At 38.5% G+C, this 17,380-nt stretch overlaps 1 protein-coding gene across 1 annotated transcript in view; it reads right to left on the bottom strand.

The window, feature by feature from the left end:
• The window catches only part of LRP2 (LDL receptor related protein 2), a 234,320-nt gene that overhangs the window by 19,991 nt on the left and 196,949 nt on the right, over window positions 1-17,380 (bottom strand). Inside the window, exons 63-69 of the mRNA XM_053597902.1 lie at window positions 15,163-15,291; window positions 11,162-11,293; window positions 9,387-9,518; window positions 7,668-7,811; window positions 5,592-5,757; window positions 3,622-3,750; window positions 177-397 (exon numbers count right to left, since the gene is read on the bottom strand). Coding sequence (XP_053453877.1) covers window positions 177-397; window positions 3,622-3,750; window positions 5,592-5,757; window positions 7,668-7,811; window positions 9,387-9,518; window positions 11,162-11,293; window positions 15,163-15,291 — 1,053 coding nt within the window. The remainder of the gene's footprint in view (window positions 1-176; window positions 398-3,621; window positions 3,751-5,591; window positions 5,758-7,667; window positions 7,812-9,386; window positions 9,519-11,161; window positions 11,294-15,162; window positions 15,292-17,380) is intronic.

A 17,380-nucleotide genomic window follows, 5' to 3' on the forward strand; every position in this document is an offset into this window, starting at 1 on the left:
GCTGAGAGTTGGGAAGGGAGGTAGGTATCTAAAAAATTATATAAAGCATCTCCTAAAATCAGGGTTTTTTTCTTGAGAAAATGGGCAAAGAGACAAGAAATATATAATTATTTAAATATATTATGTAATATTGTTTAATTATTTATAGAATTAGTAAATTCTAACTCATTTCTAACCTTCATGTGAAACAATTCTCCTAACAGTTCCATCATGTTTCATGGTTTCAATGATGTCCTCCTTGAAATCACTCCAGTAGATCCGGTCATCATTCAGATAATCAATAGTAAGGCCGGTTGGCCAACCAAGGTAATCAGAAACCAGGACCGTGCGATGCTCCCCATTCATCCAGGCAGACTCGATTTTAGGCTCTTTTCCCCAGTCGGTCCAGTACATAAGCCTGTAACAGAAGGTTTCTCCACTGCAGCACTCACTACAGAGAACATCCGACCCCCACCACACACACAGCAAAGCATGGAGCATTACCAACAGGGTGAGTAGGTATTTTTCACAAAGACCTGGGTACCAAGTGGCACTGCTTTTGTACTTTACAGAAGGTGGGGAGCAAGAAGGGGGAGCATATGTGGTCTACTCTTCCTGAAAACTGCACTTCCTTAACAGAAACTTGCTGAAGTATGCACATTTGGAGCCTTTATAATGTACATTACAAAACCTGCTCATTTCTCAAGAAATACGAGGCATAAAAAAAAAAAACAAAACTAGCAACAATAAAGAAAAAACTTCAATCTCTTTGTAGTCCAAGCCAAACATGTCTAGGGGCACATTTGGTCAGCCTCTCATCTAAACCAATCAACAGGTATAGACCAATCCTTAAATTCCATGGAAAATGTGTGGCATTTACACAAACTAGGCTCGGGAAAAATAGTGGCCAGAGGCCTTTAAAGTCTCAACAACTAGCAAATAATAAATAGTTAAAAATGGTAGACATGGCCAGGCGTGATAGCTCACATCTGTAATCCTAATACTTTGGGAGGTGGGAGGATCACTTTAAGCCAGGAGTTCAAGACCAGCTGGGCAACGGTGAGATCCCATTTCTACAAAAAACGTTTAAAAATTAGCTGGGTATGTTGGCATGTGCTTGTAGTCCCAGCAACTTGGGAAGCTAAGGCAGGCAGATCGCTTGACCCCAGGAGTTTGAGGTTGCAGTGAGTTGTGATGATGCCACTGAACTCTAGTCCAGGTGACAGAGAAAGATCTTGTCTCAAAAAAAAAAAAAATCCAGACACATGAAGGAAGCCAGCCAGCTACATAGGACCACATCCTGCATGATGCATTTCTAGGAAATGTTCAGAATAAGCATATCTATAGACAAAGAGTCGGTCAGTGGTTACTTAGTGCTGGAGAAGGGAGAGATGGGGGCTGGGGAGGTAATGGCTAAGGGGTGCAGGGTACTTTCTAGGGCAATGAAATATTCTAAAGTTGTTCATGGTGATGCATACACAACTCTGAATGTACTAAGAGCCATTGAATTTATATACTTTAAGTGTATGAAATTATATATTAATAAAGCTTTCTCAAAAGGAAGTACACAGAATACTTTTTTGCCTGTCATGACTTTGTTCATGATATTTACTGAGCTTATGAACGGCCTGCTCGGCCTCTTTGTCTACCTCCAGATCCAAGACATCCTTCCAGGTCCTTCTCTAACACCTACTATATTACCAATGGTTTCCAATCGTCCACGTTCAATTCAAATGCTACTTTCTACATATAGTTTCTCCAGAACCCCTGCAAGGTAGGAGAACTGTCACCATGTTTATTCAATAGTTTCCTCCTGATAATCCTCCTTTTTCTAACTTACAGTCAACAATTGCTGAATTTAAAAAAAACATGGTATTATTTTATCCACCTATGTGAATAGGAGATAGAAAGTTATAACTAATTAATAGGCGTTTGTATGAGTCAAATGATTTTATATGTGTATATGTAGGACACTTAGCATTGTAGCTGGAACATAGTAAGAATGTAAAAAAATGTGACTCTTTTTATTGTTGTCATCCACATTATTATAGCTATCATCTTCATCATCCTTCAGACCCAGTAGCAAACCTAATACTATACAAGCTATGAGAAGTTCCATATATCACAAACGTTTTCTTTTTTGAGACAGAGTCTCACTATGTCACCCTCGGTAGAGTGCTGTGGCGTCACAGCTCAGAGCAACCTCAAATTCTTGGGCTTAAGTGATTCTACAGGCACTCACCACAATGCCCGGTTTTAGTTGGCCTGGGCTGGGTTCGAACCTGTCACCCTTGGTGTATGTGGCTGGTGCCGTAACCACTGTGCTATGGGTACCAAGCCCACAAACATTTTCTAAGACTGAGGGATAACTAGCCTCTCAAATGGATCATGGAATGAGGAGGTTTTATAAGGCAGATCTTAAGGCCTTAGGCAGTTAAACCCTCCCTATCTCCTTCTTATTTTCTCTCTTTCCTAGGATTGTACCAAGCCATTCCAGAGAGAAAGGAATTACAAAGAATAAAATGAAGATCTTCTACGAAAAAGCAGTTGAGGGATATTAGAATGTGATCATAATATAAAGATGGATATAAACATTAATTACAGAGGAAAAAATTAAACAGCACACAGGAAACAGTCACGCCATTCACACCATAAAACACTTTGCATCTCTTTGCTCCTAAGATATTGTATAGGTTTAGGACAAGTCCACATCACAGGTTAATCTTATCAGGCAAGTATTTTTCAAGCGTCATTGCTGAGTTTCTGAAGAGTATGATTTAACATATGAAATACAATAGAATCACAGCAATGATCGCTCATAGTGGTCTGTATACAAATACTGGCATATCTACAAAGGGCCATACTAGTCCTGCCCAAATAGGTGAATTATTTGGGGTTATCCAAAATTTTTAAAAAAAGTATCCCTATTCTGAGGCTACATTAATATGTAAGTATCCAGTCATTTCTATTTAGTGATTATCCAGATGAATGTCTTAGAATGTAGAGAAAAATGATAAAGCTAGTTCTCATTTACACTGAGGTAACTTACAGATAAACTGCAAATTGAAACATTTCCACAAATGGATAATTTATATAAATTATTATAAATATTGGCATATTTTGGATACAAATGTTTGGAAATATGATCAAATCCCTACCTAACTTACAATGAATTCACTAGTTTCCTTTCCAATGAAACGAAAAACAATGCCAATGAAACTTTCACTTAAAACAGTTAAATACACAACCAGAAAGGTTTTCAGATATGTTTACAAAGTAACTTCTCCATCAGAAATGGTTAGTTCTATAGGATCTAGGATTTCAAGGGCATGTTATAATTCTTGTAACAGTCATAGATGCTGTTAGTACCCCCCCCCCCCGCCACAAAAGTTGAAGAACAGTCTCTGTACAATTAGGGAAAAAAATCATTAAAGACATGAAATTTTATGAGCATCCAGTGGCAATTATCTAAAACATTAAAGACTCCTAGCTACTCAGGAGGCTAAGGCAGGAGGAGCACTTGAACCCAGGAGTTTGAGGCTGCTGTGAGCTAGGTTGGCGCCATGACACTGCCCACTCCAAGGACAACAGAGTGAGACTCTGTCTCAAAAAGAAAAATAAAAGACCCCTTCAAATACTTACCCTAGTTTGGGATTCACAGCAATGGCAGCTGGTTGATCCAGAGAGGAGGTAACCAGCCACTTTCTGTACCGTCCATCAAGTTTAGCCACTTCAATTCGTCGATTCTTGACATCTGACCAGTAAATATGCCTGAATGCAGAGGAACAAAGTTAAACAACTGAAAAGACTAGACTAGTCATTTCTGGGGAAGAGGTCTGAAGATGAGAGCATCTTGTTTGCAAACTGTGGTCGGTGAGCTACTCAGATACCTGCCTTTCCAGCACAGGCCCCTCCGTGTTACGCCCCTGTCTCTATGGCGAAAGGGACATCTTTGTTAGGTTACCTCCTATAAGTCTGGGACAGATGGACCTCTGCCCAGTCAGCAGCTGAACAGGCCATGATCTGATTCAGATTCAGTATTCAGACTGGCTCACATCGGCACAATTAGGAGACCTGTGCTTCCAGGTGCCGTGAGCTGGTCCTTTACTTCTAGCCGCCCTGAGTCTATTTCCTCCTCAGCAGAGAGCCTCGCTGGATCAATAGGAATCTGGCATCAGCTTTTCGAAATAACAAACTTGGCAAGGCCATCTTGCCCTCAGTCTCTTTGAAGCAGAAAAACTTCCATCAGTTTCTTAATTCTCTCATTCAAAAAGTCTGAGAAAGAGGTAAACCTTCAAACAAGACAGAGCTGCCATTGCTTGTTTGGTTTTCAGACGAAGCTGTTAATATTGGGAGTTTCAAGTTCCTAACTCCACTAACAGTTCTCTGGGGTCCAGTTTCCTGACAGAAAATGCTGAAATGTGTCTCCTGCTACCCGGCAGGTGCAAGGGTGCTCAATTAACTTCTTCAGAGACACTCAAATCTTCAGGGAACACCAGACAAGTTTGTTAAATGGTGAAAATGAGTTTCCATTGCAAACAATTCTCCATTCCCCAGGAGGGCAGCTCTGCTTTCCCTCTCAAATATGTTTCCGGATTTAGTTCCTTTGTGAGGAATCACTTTCCCAATAATGCCACTTCTATCCAAAGCTCTTCCTTGAGGAGCTCAATAACTTCTCCTCATCAGTCTGCCTCTCTCGCACCTACCTGATGATGACCCTACATAAGGTTCTTACTTAAGGATCACCCTAAATGTGTGGGTACTAAGAGGTGAGGAGAACAGAACAGAGCCGGTACCTTTGTTTTTTGGGGGGATTTTTTTGAGACAGAGTATCACTTTGTCACCCTGGGAACAGTGCCGTGGCGTCACAGCTCATAGCAACCTCAAACTCTTGGGCTTAAGTGATTCTCTTGCCTCAACCTCCCAAGTAGCTGAGACTACAGGCACCCACCACAACGTCTGGCTATTTTTTTAGAGATGAGGTTTCACTCTAGTTCAGGCTGGTCTTGAACCTGTGAGCTCAGGCAATCCACCTGCCTCAGCTTCCCAGAGTGCTAGGATTACAGGCGTGAGCCACCATGCCTAGCCAGGTGGTACCTCTGTTAACTCGATCCCAAAGACTAAGCAGGAAAGTCAAATTTCCATCTATTCCATCTAAATAGCCTGCTAAAAACACAAGAGGTGGATTGACCCTTCCCAAAATGATTACCATAGAGAAAAATGTTTCATCTCAACTGTTTTGCTGGGAGGACTGTGAGGCTGTCCCATTTCTTCACAAAAATGAACAGTGTTGGCACAGTGAAAGTTAATTTTAGAATCCAGAACTCTGTTGACAAGAATGCTGTCCTAGATATAACAGGGAACCTTACCCTAGGTGCTTTCCCAAACTTTTTCTTGCCATGCATAGAATATAAGACATGAGAATGTCTCCTGGACACACTAGTTAAGCGGAAATAGCTGCTAGGGCTAGTCAGCCCAGAACTTGCCCAGTTGCACCCACAGGTGAGTCACCCACATCTGGGCCCAACTTAACTCATGTGCCATGGTGAGTGGTTTGAGAACTCCAACCAGGAAGACAGAATAGGCAAGAGGGAAATGTGCAGCAAATTTACCTTCCAACCCAGTCCACAGCTAATCCATCTGGCTGCATTACATATTTCAGTTTCAGGTCAACTTCCCGCACAAGATTATTGTTGCCGGATTCAAAGTTGGGGATGTAGGCACGTTTGATAGCACCAAACCCAGAGCCCTGCCCTCGTACAGTGTAATACACAACACCTGTAAGGGAAGACACTCAGGTCAGTGTCACGTCAGGAACATCAGGGAAGGGAGGAACTGGGGTCTAATCGGGTGAAGTGCTGCTCATTTATCGACATCTCTATCTCCTCATTGTTCTTATAATATGATTACTCAATTGTATCAATATGGTCCAGACCTTAAAACCTATCACACCTGAGCTCTTAGCAATAAATGCTTCAACTAATAATGAGATTTACTTAATCATAGCTATTAAAAAGTAATTCAGTCATATATATTTCAGCCAAGAACTTATTTCTGAAACAGAATGCATAGCTAAACCAAGACAGGGTAAAGCTATTAAGAATTTAAAATGAGGTATATGTATACCATGGAATACTATGCAGCCTTAAAGAAAGATGGAGACTTTACCTCTTTCATGTTTACATGGATGGAGCTGGAACATATTCTTCTTAGTAAAGTATCCCAAGAATGGAAGAAAAAATACCCAATGTACACAGCCCTACTATGAAACTAATTTGGGACTCTCACATGAAAGCTATAACCCAGCTACAACTTAACAACAGGGGGAAGTGGGAAAGGGGGGGGTGGGTAGAGGGAGGGGAATCGGTGGGATCACACCTGTGGTGCATATTACAGGGGTATTTGCGAAACTTGGTAAATGTAGAATATAAATGTTTTGGCACAGTAACTGAGATAAAGCCGGAAAGGCTATGTTAACCACTGTGATAAAAATGTGTCAAATGGTTTATGAAGTGAGTGTATGATGCCCCATGATCATCATTGTATACAGTTATGATTTAATAAAAAAATTAAAAAAAAAAAAAGAATTTAAAATGATACTTGAGATCAGTGGCAATAAAGAAACCATGTTGATGAGAAGCCTTATTTTATGTACAGACTGAAGAAATGCAAACTTGGGCATTTTAAGAGACTGTGACTTTGAAGGCATATACTAGGAATTTGCTGCTTTCCTAAGTAAGCACCACTGTTGACAAGTTTAATGTATTGCGTGCCTAAGTGTGAAAATATAATAATAAATCCTATACTGGCATAGTTATTGATAGTTTGCAAAGCCTTTCACATCTATTATTTCATTCAATCTTGAAAACAACTATCAGAGGTAGGCTGACAGAACAAGATTACAGATTAAAAAAAAAAGAGATTCCGAGAATCTTCATAATTATTTACACTCATAAAGACAACAGAGGGGGAGACGGGTATAGAAGGCATGTTCATAGGTAAAGAAGACAAGTTTTCTGACTACCCCGCTACAATCACCTGGGTACCGACACCACATACAGCCATCAAAGACTCAATAAGCATTATTCATTTTTTCCCTTCATTCAACTGAATTTTTGGATCACCTACCATATATACTGTACTAGATGTTGGGTCAGGTACTAGACATGTAGAGATGAATTAGATTCTATCTCTGTCTCCAAAAAGCACAGGGTTAGCAGGCAGGGAGAAAAAGATGTGGGCGACTAGCTATAACTCGATGTCTCATGTGCTTTAGTAAAAGCAAGTATAAAATGCTACAGGCTCGGGGGTCAGCAACCGTGGAACGCTTCCAGGAGGAATTATAGAAGATGTCTCAGAGGAGGTGACATGTGAACTGGGTCTTTGAGGTTTAAGAAGAGATTTTCCAAGTGAAGAACAGGATCTACATGAGCAGAGACAAGGAGATGTGACGTGGTCCAGCAAGGATAAGCCCCACAGATGAGAGAGGGGTTAGAGAGAAGTCAGGAAAGATTGGCTGGGACTCAAGGGCATGCCAAGGGGTCAGGAGCATTCTGGATAGAAGGAAGTTCCTCTTCCACTCATGCAACAAAATTCATGTATTAAAAATTAAATTCTTCAAAATTCAACACGTTAGAATTCAGTAAAGTCTCTTAATGTCAATGAAAGATGCCAAGGTCTGTACTCACTGAGGCCAATGCCCTCAGGATCCCAGTCATAATCAACAGCCTGGATATGTTCCTCATCTTGAAGGTATTCTGAGAACCTCTCAGACGTGAGATTGTATTTTCGAATTCGAACATTGTCAGGCAGCAGCAACAAAGGAGAGTCACCTGTAAACAAAAGCATTCTGTTTTGGATTCTACCTGAACGTTTCCTATATAAAGAAGAATATAGAATGCACAGAAAGTACCCACCCCCTTTTCAAAAAAACATGAGGGTTAATAGGAATCTGTGTCTGTTAAATCAATAAAGCTGACTATCCCAACTGGGTTGCAAAGCCCATGACTTAGCACTGTTGTCTCCATTTCAAGAAGGAAGCTAACGTGTCTCTTAGGGATGTTGTCAGTTCTTTATTCTTTGGCCTCACTGATGGTTTAGAGCAAAGCAAGACTGAGACCCCAACATAGACTGTTCATTTTTACTGAATTTTTTTCTTTATTCACTGACATTAAAACAGACAAGAATGTAGACATTTAGTCTTACAGAAGAAATACAACATTTATAGCCTTATTAACAGTCGACCAGGAATGTGTCATTCCTCAATCTTGACTGGCAGATTTTATGAATCTTTTAAGAAAGTAATCAGCTCCATGACCCAATTTATCTTCTAGTTATTGGCAAAGACACCCAGCTTATGTACTGTCTAGAATTTTTTGAATTTAATTTACTTGCATAATGTCAATCAAATTGAATTTAAGTAACTTTTATAAGTTCATTTTATATATTTCCTTTATTTTAACATTGTTTCATATGACCATGCTAATTTATTTTAGTCAATTCCTTAATTAAACGATGTAAACATTTTTAAATTTGCTGCTTAATTACCACACCAACTGTTCAAATTCCTTTACCTCAGTTTCATTCACTGTCAACCATGTTTGTGTTGGTAAAATAATTAAGTATGCTGGTCAAATGTATGCTTTACAAGCCCAATTTGTATGAAGAATTTGCAGAACTATTTTGTTCATTTACCTTTTATTTTAAAAAATACTATTTCCTTATCAACTCTCTTAAGCTCTAGTACAAACTTCAAATTCAAAATAAAGACCTATACCCCTTAACTAAGTTAATTATGTTTATGACTTATAGTCCTTCTTTTTTGTCATTTCTATTTAGTGCTTATTGCTGCTTTTTATCAGGCCTGATTATCAGATACTGTCATTGACCTAAAATGTAAAACTAATGATTGACGTTAAGAATGCCTCAGACTCCTTTCTGTCTGTGATCAGCAGACCCTAAAAAGTAAAAAGGGGCATATTCAGAGTGTCCTTGATGTGATCTGTTTCAATGTGACTGTTTCTTGTGCGCCATCGTGGACTACAGGGCTCAAATCTTGATCTCAGTGCAGTGGAAGCTACAGGGCCCTGGAAATTTCCTCTGCTAATAACTAGCCCACAGAGAAGATTTTGTTGTTTGAACCTTCTGGAAAGTGACATCTTGTCCACTTTTTGAAGCTTTCACCAAGGTGGACGAGAAGTTAAATCCTGAATAGTAAGTAGCATCTGACTCTTGTTTTAATTTCTATGTATTTGTTAGGAGACACAGCAGCAGTGAAAGAGGAGAGATTGAGTAGGTATTGGAAGAGAAGTGGCTGGTGGGTTAAAAATAAGACTCTTTGAGAGTCTAAAGCCTGTTTCTGGGCATATCTCTGAAAGTTGACTAAACCCAACATGAGCCCATCATACCTTCAGCTGCACATCTTTTCCCAAAGTCCTCACCCACAGACCGGAAGCCATCAGCACAGACACACTCATAACTTCCTTTGGTATTTTTGCAGTTCTGGGAACAAATCCCAAATTCCTCACATTCATTGATGTCTGTAGGCAAAAGAAAACCAAATATGCAACATCTGTTCCCATCCATACCCCAGAGAAATCGTGCTTCTGTTTAACCCCATATTCACGGTGATGAGGACTGAGGAGAGTATAGGTGAAAACAATCAACCAGACCAACTACGTGTGGAAAACTTACTAAGTAAGTTTCATGTAATTTTTCCACATGCTCTCTCTGTTTTTTCCTCACGTAATCATCCCAAAAATCTCATAAGAGATATGGTCTATTACTGTGCCCAAAGTCTCAAAGTTGGTAAGCAATGGAGACAGGATTTAAACTGTAGAATTATCACTCTGTGGAATAGCAGAGTAAACTTGCCCTTTCAGAAAACTGGATAAAAGATTTAAACTTAAGACATGAAACTATAAAAATACTAAAAAAGAGTGCACGGAAAATGCTTGAAGAAATCAGCCTGAAAGACTATTTTATGAGGAGGACCCTCAAGGCAATTGAAGCAACACCAAAAATACATTATTGGGATCTGATCAAACTAAAAAGCTTCTGCACAGCTAAGAGCACAGTAAGTAAACCAAACAGACAACCTTCAAAGTGGGAGAAGATTTGTGCAGGTTATGCTTCTGAAAAAGGTCTGATAATAGAATCTACAGAGAACTCAAACTAATCAATAAGAAAGGAACGAAAAACCCCATTTCTATGTGGGCAAGAGACTTAAACAGAAACTTCTCTGAAGAAGACAGGCACATAGCCTACAAACACATGAAAAAATGCTCATCAAAAATGCAAATCAAAACCACTTTGAGATATCATCTAACTCCAGTAAGATTAGCCCACATCACAAAATCCCAAAACTACAGATGTTGGCGAGGATGTGGAGAGAAGGGAACACTTCTACACTGCTGGTGGGAATGCAAGCTAATACGACCTGTTTGGAAAGAAGTTTGGAGAATACTCAAGAAACTAAAAGTTAGACCTATCGTTTGATCCTGCAATTCCTCTACTAGGTATATACCCAGATGATCAAAAATCATTTTACAACAGAAAACATCTGTTGTGTTACGGTTGCTTGGTACCACTTCCCTTTTGCAAACTAGTCCCAGCAAAAAGAGTCACTGATTTGGTTTTTCATTTGGGTTCTTAAGCTTCTGCTCCCAAATGACCTCTTATAATTATTTGGGTAGAACATATCATGAATTAGAAACAGTAAATTCAAATAATAAAAGATAATTAAAATCATGTTCATTGCTTTCCGTCTTGATAAGCTTCTTTCCAACGTCATACCTTAGAATTCATTTATATCTGGCATTAGTGGGTGTGTCATAAATATGTGTTGTTTGGCTGAAGATGAAGAAAGTAAACCTTGTGTTTGGTTGTTTAAAACTTTGATCTCATACACTGGTACAATAAGCAGCTGTCATTACTGAAGTCTTCATCATTTGTATCAATTCCACAGACATTACCAAACACACACCATCTGTCAAGCACTTTGCCAGGTGCTGGTGAGACATCACATAGCAAGGGGAAAAAAGCAACTGGCATTCTTGCCCTAGAACCTGAGTGTAGCCCCATCAGGGAAATTAAATAGTGACTGATTTAATAAAAGAGAATGGGCAAGGAACCTGAATAGTATCAGATTCCCCCAATAGGAATTAGAGGAAATATACTCTACCTTCACAGGAGTTTCTGTCGACCATACCAACTTTGAACCCACTTCTACAGGAGCAGATAAATCCCCCCGCATTTAATTGGGTACAGTTTTGTTCGCATATCTTTTCAGCACATGTTCTCTCTTTTCCTAAATCTGAAAAACACAACCCCAGCATTACAAACCAGATCAGCCACAAATGAACAGTCGAGTGGTGTGTCCAAAGGAAGCCATGACCAACTATAAAGACATCATGAGATGACCCTCTCCACAAGCCCTGGGAGAGTGCATCTGGATGCTGATTTTCAGTAATGGCCTGAATGCCATTTACACAAATGTATGTTAACATTAGGTCCTTGAGGCAATTCCCCATTATATGTAGCAGTAGCAGGTTCACCTTAAGAACAACCATTAGGGGTGATTGGTGAGATCACACCTACAGTGCATCTTACAAGGGTACATGTGAAACTTACTGGATGTAGAGTGTAAATGTCTCAACACAATAACTAAGAAAATGCCAGGAAGGCTATGTTAACCAGTATGATGAAAATATGTCAAATGGTATATAAAACTAGTGTATGGTGCCCCATGATTGCATTAATGTACACAGCTATGATTTAATAATAAATAAATAAATAAAAAGAACAACCATTAGGTTCTAGAACTATGAAGCCAGAACCTCTACAACTATTGCCAGCTGCTCTGCTATCTTTAGTCCTATTATAGATGGATAGGCAGGTGCATGTATAAATAAAGACACTGAGATAGGTTAGAACAAAGTTACAAGTAGGAGGAAATTACAAATTTACAACAAGACTATATGTTGTCAGTAAAATGCATGGTCTGAAGTCATATGACTGCTCTCACAGCCATAAATTGGTATACATGGAAATGAATTTTGTGATATGAATGCGTGTATCAAGTGCTTTAAAAATATTCATACTCTTTTATCCAGTTATTACATGTTAATAAATTTCCCCTCAGGAAGGAAAAAATATGTATGATGATGTAAGTTTCAGGGTTATAACATTTTTTTAGAATAAGAAAATTTTAAACTTGAATGTGCATTTGATAATAGGGAATCAATTATATTACAGTATATCCTATCAAATCTAAGACACTGTAACATACCATTACTTTAAGTAACACTAAAATAGAAAATGTCCAAAGCTTCTGAATATGTTAGACATATTATCAATTGTAAGATGCACTATAGTTTTAGAGATGTTAAAATATGAAAATACGTATCTTAGAAGCAATGAGCTATGATTATCTATGTGATGGGTTGCTAGGCAATCATTAAAATTCATGATTTCAAATGATATTTGACATGGGAAATATCTAAAATAAAAGAAAAAGATTGAACAACTCTCCATCTAGTATAGAATATTTCTTAAACTTTCTTTAAATACTAAGAAACATTTTTTGCACATCCATATGCTAAAAAAAAATAATGGCAAAAAGTGTACCACATTTTAGAGATTAGCTTTCTCTCAGTGATGAGATTGTTAACATACTTTGTATATTTTATAACTTTCATAGTAAAAAAAAAAAATCAACCAATAATTTGTTTTTGTAAGGGCCATATGAATGATCCTTGTTATCTCTGCACATCTGGGATCCAGATGTTCTAGGATAGATGTTTAATAGCTCTATTAAACATTGTTCCAATATCTTGCCTCTGCCAATATCTAACTCATCCATGTGGCTTTCATTCTTATCATTCTTATCAGTTTGCCTCTTTTATCCTCAGTCTCCATCTGCCTTCAAACCTGGGTCCTATAGAGAAGCCAACCAAGATGAACACAGACAGTGAGTGACCAAGGGGAGGGAGGTGGGAAATGGTTATCTTCATCAAGGATTCGAGCTTCATCTACCTCTCAAATGAAATGTCTCCTGATCATAGGCTTCTGAATATGTTAGGCAAAGAGACTGTGGAATCTCCTGGTTCAATTCTTTCAAATCAAAATAATTTACAACTACCTGTCTTCTATAGTATGCAATGAGTTGAACTTCTCAGATTCCTTTAGGTGTCATGACCATATCAGTTTATGTGGTTTAAACAGACTAAAAAAATTAATTAAAAAAGAAAAATAACCACAAAAGAAGCACAATCACATTCAATGGAATGCTGCCCTTAGAGTAGACTTCAAAATGGTATACACAAAAGCCTGATAATAAAGATCTAGACTCTGAATTCCTAACAACTACACATTGCTAAATGAGTCTATTCAGATTTTCTATTTCTTCTTGAGTCAGTTTCAGTGGTTTGTGTCTTTCTAAGGAATTCTCAACTTAATGTAAGTTGTGTAATTTACTGCAACTGAATTTTTCATAGTATTATCCAAATATCTTTTAAATTTCTGTAAAGTTAGTAGTGATTTCATCTTGTCATTGCTAAATATGACCTGTTTTTATTAACTTGAACATCCTTGAGCCAGCTACATAACCTCTTTGGGTCTTCTGTGCATAATTAAGACTTTGTAATCTCTTCCCAGCTCTAAAATCTACAATGAGATTAAGGGTCCCAGAAAGCAAAAATTTCTGGACCAAGTGCTCCCTTGAGTGAGTTATACTCTTTGAAGCAAAAATCCTTAACAAAAGTAGAAACCACATAACATTGTGGGAGTCTTCCTCAAATTTGCGGAATTTCTTGTAACATTTTTCATTTGAAAACAACCACCATTTTAATCCATATCACAACTGATTTTCCCAAACCCAAACATAAGACACTGTGTTTATAAAAGAAATACTCTATTTTTCACCTTATGAAGAAGGAATAAGAACTACCAGATAGAGAAACAGAAAATCAATATATCTTTATAATCACACAAATAATATTGGCAACCTATGATTTACTTCTTTATTTCTGAACAGCGCTAGAAGTTAATATCTTTCTGTTCCTAAAAATTTGCTAAAAAAATAGATTTTAGGTACTCTCCTATAAAAAAATAAAAAGGTAACTATGTAAGATTACAGAAATGTTAATTTCCTTGTCGTTGTACAAGGTCTAACGATGAAGTTCACAAACTTGGCACTGTGTGCTTAAGTTGGCAGCACTGTACAAACAACTCAGTAAGCTTTCATAACCTTGGCATATCAACATCTCATTGCTGTGTTTGTGTTGACACGTGGTGGTGTCTTGCTGAGTGACATTCGTGATTGTTGTTGCCTGTTTTTTTGTGCCATACAACAACAGGTCTGATGATCATTCCAGAAAAAGTATTCCAAAATTGTTTTGAAGGGTAGACTAGGCATTGGCATAGGTGCATACCCAAGGGGAGTACTTGGAAGTTGACCAGAGTGTTTTCAGCAATGAGGTAGAGAGCACTTTTTCTAGAATGAGTTCATGAACTTAATTGTCAAACCCCATATGTGAAAGTATTTCATAAGCCATAAATAAGACTACAAAGGCCTGAGTTATTAACATGTCATTCCAACATTTCCATCAAAATATTGAGCTAGAACCACTCCTTAGGTATGTTCATCATCCTTTTCCTACACAAAAGTTCTCCTTCTGCTTTAAAAAATAAAAATAAATGTTCCCTCCAAGGTCACTAAAACATTCCCATCTTGATCAACTACCCTCAGAACATTTTTCAAGTGCCAAGAATACTGCATTTGGCTTAAGATTTTAAAAAATGTACAGATTAATAAAATATGTAGTTTTACGGTGCTAAAAAGCACCTGGTAAAGCTAAAAAGCACCTGGTAAAAAGCACCCAGGGGTGGGTATGGGATATGCTCTGCAGTTAGGCAGACCAGACTTCAAACGCTGACTCCTCCACTGAATGACAGTAAGACTTGGTCAGTTTATTTAATCTCTATTACGTAGAGGTTAAATAAATTAGCCCAATGTCTGGCATAGAATAAGTGCTAGATCACAGGTAGAAAGATTGACTGAAATTCAGAGCACAAAGTAAATTAAAAAGAAATATCTGGTTATCATCTATTTTATATTATTGAATGCTTTAAGGAAGTAAACCCAAGTTACTACAATGAAGTATAAAAATAAGTGTTACTTACTGCAACCTGTTTCATCAAAATAGTTTCCACAATCATTGATATTATCACATACATTATCGTGTGAAATGCAAAGTCCGTTGTCACACTTAAATTCATTTTCTGTACAAGGTTTAGGGGTTGGTTTTCTACCTGTAATTTAAGAACAAGTTAAGGTCAAAACTGTTTTCTCTATGAAACAAGATGCTTTCTTTTGTGTCAAAGACGGTTGCTGCTTACCAAATAAACGAGTGCTTCCCTACATTTCCCAGGCTCCCTTACAGCTGGGTTAGGACCATGTGACTAGTTCTAGCCAATGGGCTGTGAGTTGGAAGTGACATGTAGCACTACTGGGCTGAAGCAGTGACAGCCCACGTTCCTCCTCCATGTCTCTGACTCTGCTGCAGCAACCTTGGAAGTCATGTACTCTAGGTGGCAGAGCTACAAGAGGGAGGAAGGGTGTGCAACCTGTGTGCCTTTATGTAAGTGAGGTATGAGTTTTTGTTAGGTTACACCACTGAGACTTTAGGATTTATTGATTGCGGGACCTAGTATTAATTACTTTGACTAATATAGAGTGATGAGAGAAGTAGGGTACTTCCATAACAAAAACCTAAAATATTTGACACTGGCTTAACAGTAAGGGGGCAAGGAAAGAGGAAATGGATATTTGAGGCAGGACAGAAGATGGTGATATGTATTACACAATGCCAAAGCATTTGGTAAAGCTGTCATCACAGAGAAATTGGAAGGTAGACCCTGTGCTTATTAAATGTCAATCTAGGGGAGGGAAGTTAGAAATGTTAATAATGTGCATTGGTTGCCAATCCTGAGTTTGGCAAGGTAGTACAAGAAAGAAGCTAAGGGAAGAACTGGTTTATTTATAATCAGAAATGAAAGAAAATATAGTCCAGAAATTTGCAGTATGGGAAAGGGGTCAACTATATCTAGATCCCAAACAGTAAGAGTCCAAAGTTTAAAAAGCCCAATAAAACTTCTTAGTTAGATCAAATGACTGTCCATCTGTTTTTCTAGATGGCCAGAATGTGACAATCATTTGAGACAGAGGTGCATGAGGGAAAACAAGCAGAGACATAAAGCAAATTCAAGAACTATGTCTCAAAAAGAACAGTGAATCAGGTTATTAAATTTTAGAATTAACTGGAAGCAAATAGATCAAAAGCCTGCTACTTTTCTCAACAATATATATCACCAAATAAACCAAAATACTGTCACTGTTTGAGACTTTTATAAAACTGTAGGCCCCCAGTCTTCTTCTACAAGCAGGAAATAGGCTAAGAAAGCTGTGCAGTCCCTAATGAGGGCATCATATTCCCTGGCTCTCCAAACAGTAGAGTAACAGACAATGAGGGCTATTTGGACACAGGTGCTCCTCCCAGACAGTAAATCTCCTCCCCTCTCCACAGTAAGGGCCTTCACAATGTCTGTACAGGGTGATCATATAATTTATCACCAATCCAGTATGCTTTTGAAAGTGAAGGTGTTGATATTCATTATTCCACCAGACAACAGACATAAATCAGACTGTGTTACACCAACACGTGTCATCCTAGACCAGCGGCACTTCAGAATTGTATAGACTAGTGACTGTGATGTTTCTTTCCACTGGGAGTGTTGACTTCTATTGTGTTGTCCCTGTTCTACCACTATCTATTGGTGGGAGGTGGAAAAATAAAACTAGTCCAAACCAAGAGGGACCATATCTGGAACTATGGAGTGACCACTGCCCATCACCCAGAGTTCCTGGATGTCAGTTATTACATGGGACTTTGAGCTCATCCCTTAGGGAGCGGTTAAGGGTGTTCTGATGTACGAGATGCCTAAAGGGATATTTAGTGGCAAGGGCATATTGTGGTAGAAAGAATTGGTGCTCACTAAATATCCAGGCACTTCCCTGTACTTCCCAGTCTCGCCTGCAGTTAGATCGACGCCATGTGACTATGAGCAGAAGCCATGTCTGTCACTTCCTGGTCCAGGAAATAAGAACATTGGTGCCTCCACCATTTCTCTCTCCTCCTTACTTGGCAATCTGAAGACTATATGTTCCTCATAATATGATCTTAGGATGCAGGAGGGCTACTTGACCTCCATCAAACTTCACAAGCGTGAGAAAGATACCTTTACAGTTTTAAGCCATTGAAATTTTGCAGTTTGCTTATTGTGATAACTGGCAGCAGGTCCTCTGACTAAAATCCTGCTCCCTGGAAAGAATAAAAGTTTA

Source organism: Nycticebus coucang, chromosome 7 (assembly GCF_027406575.1).
Source record: "Nycticebus coucang isolate mNycCou1 chromosome 7, mNycCou1.pri, whole genome shotgun sequence".
Classification (NCBI taxonomy): Eukaryota; Metazoa; Chordata; class Mammalia; order Primates; family Lorisidae; genus Nycticebus; species Nycticebus coucang.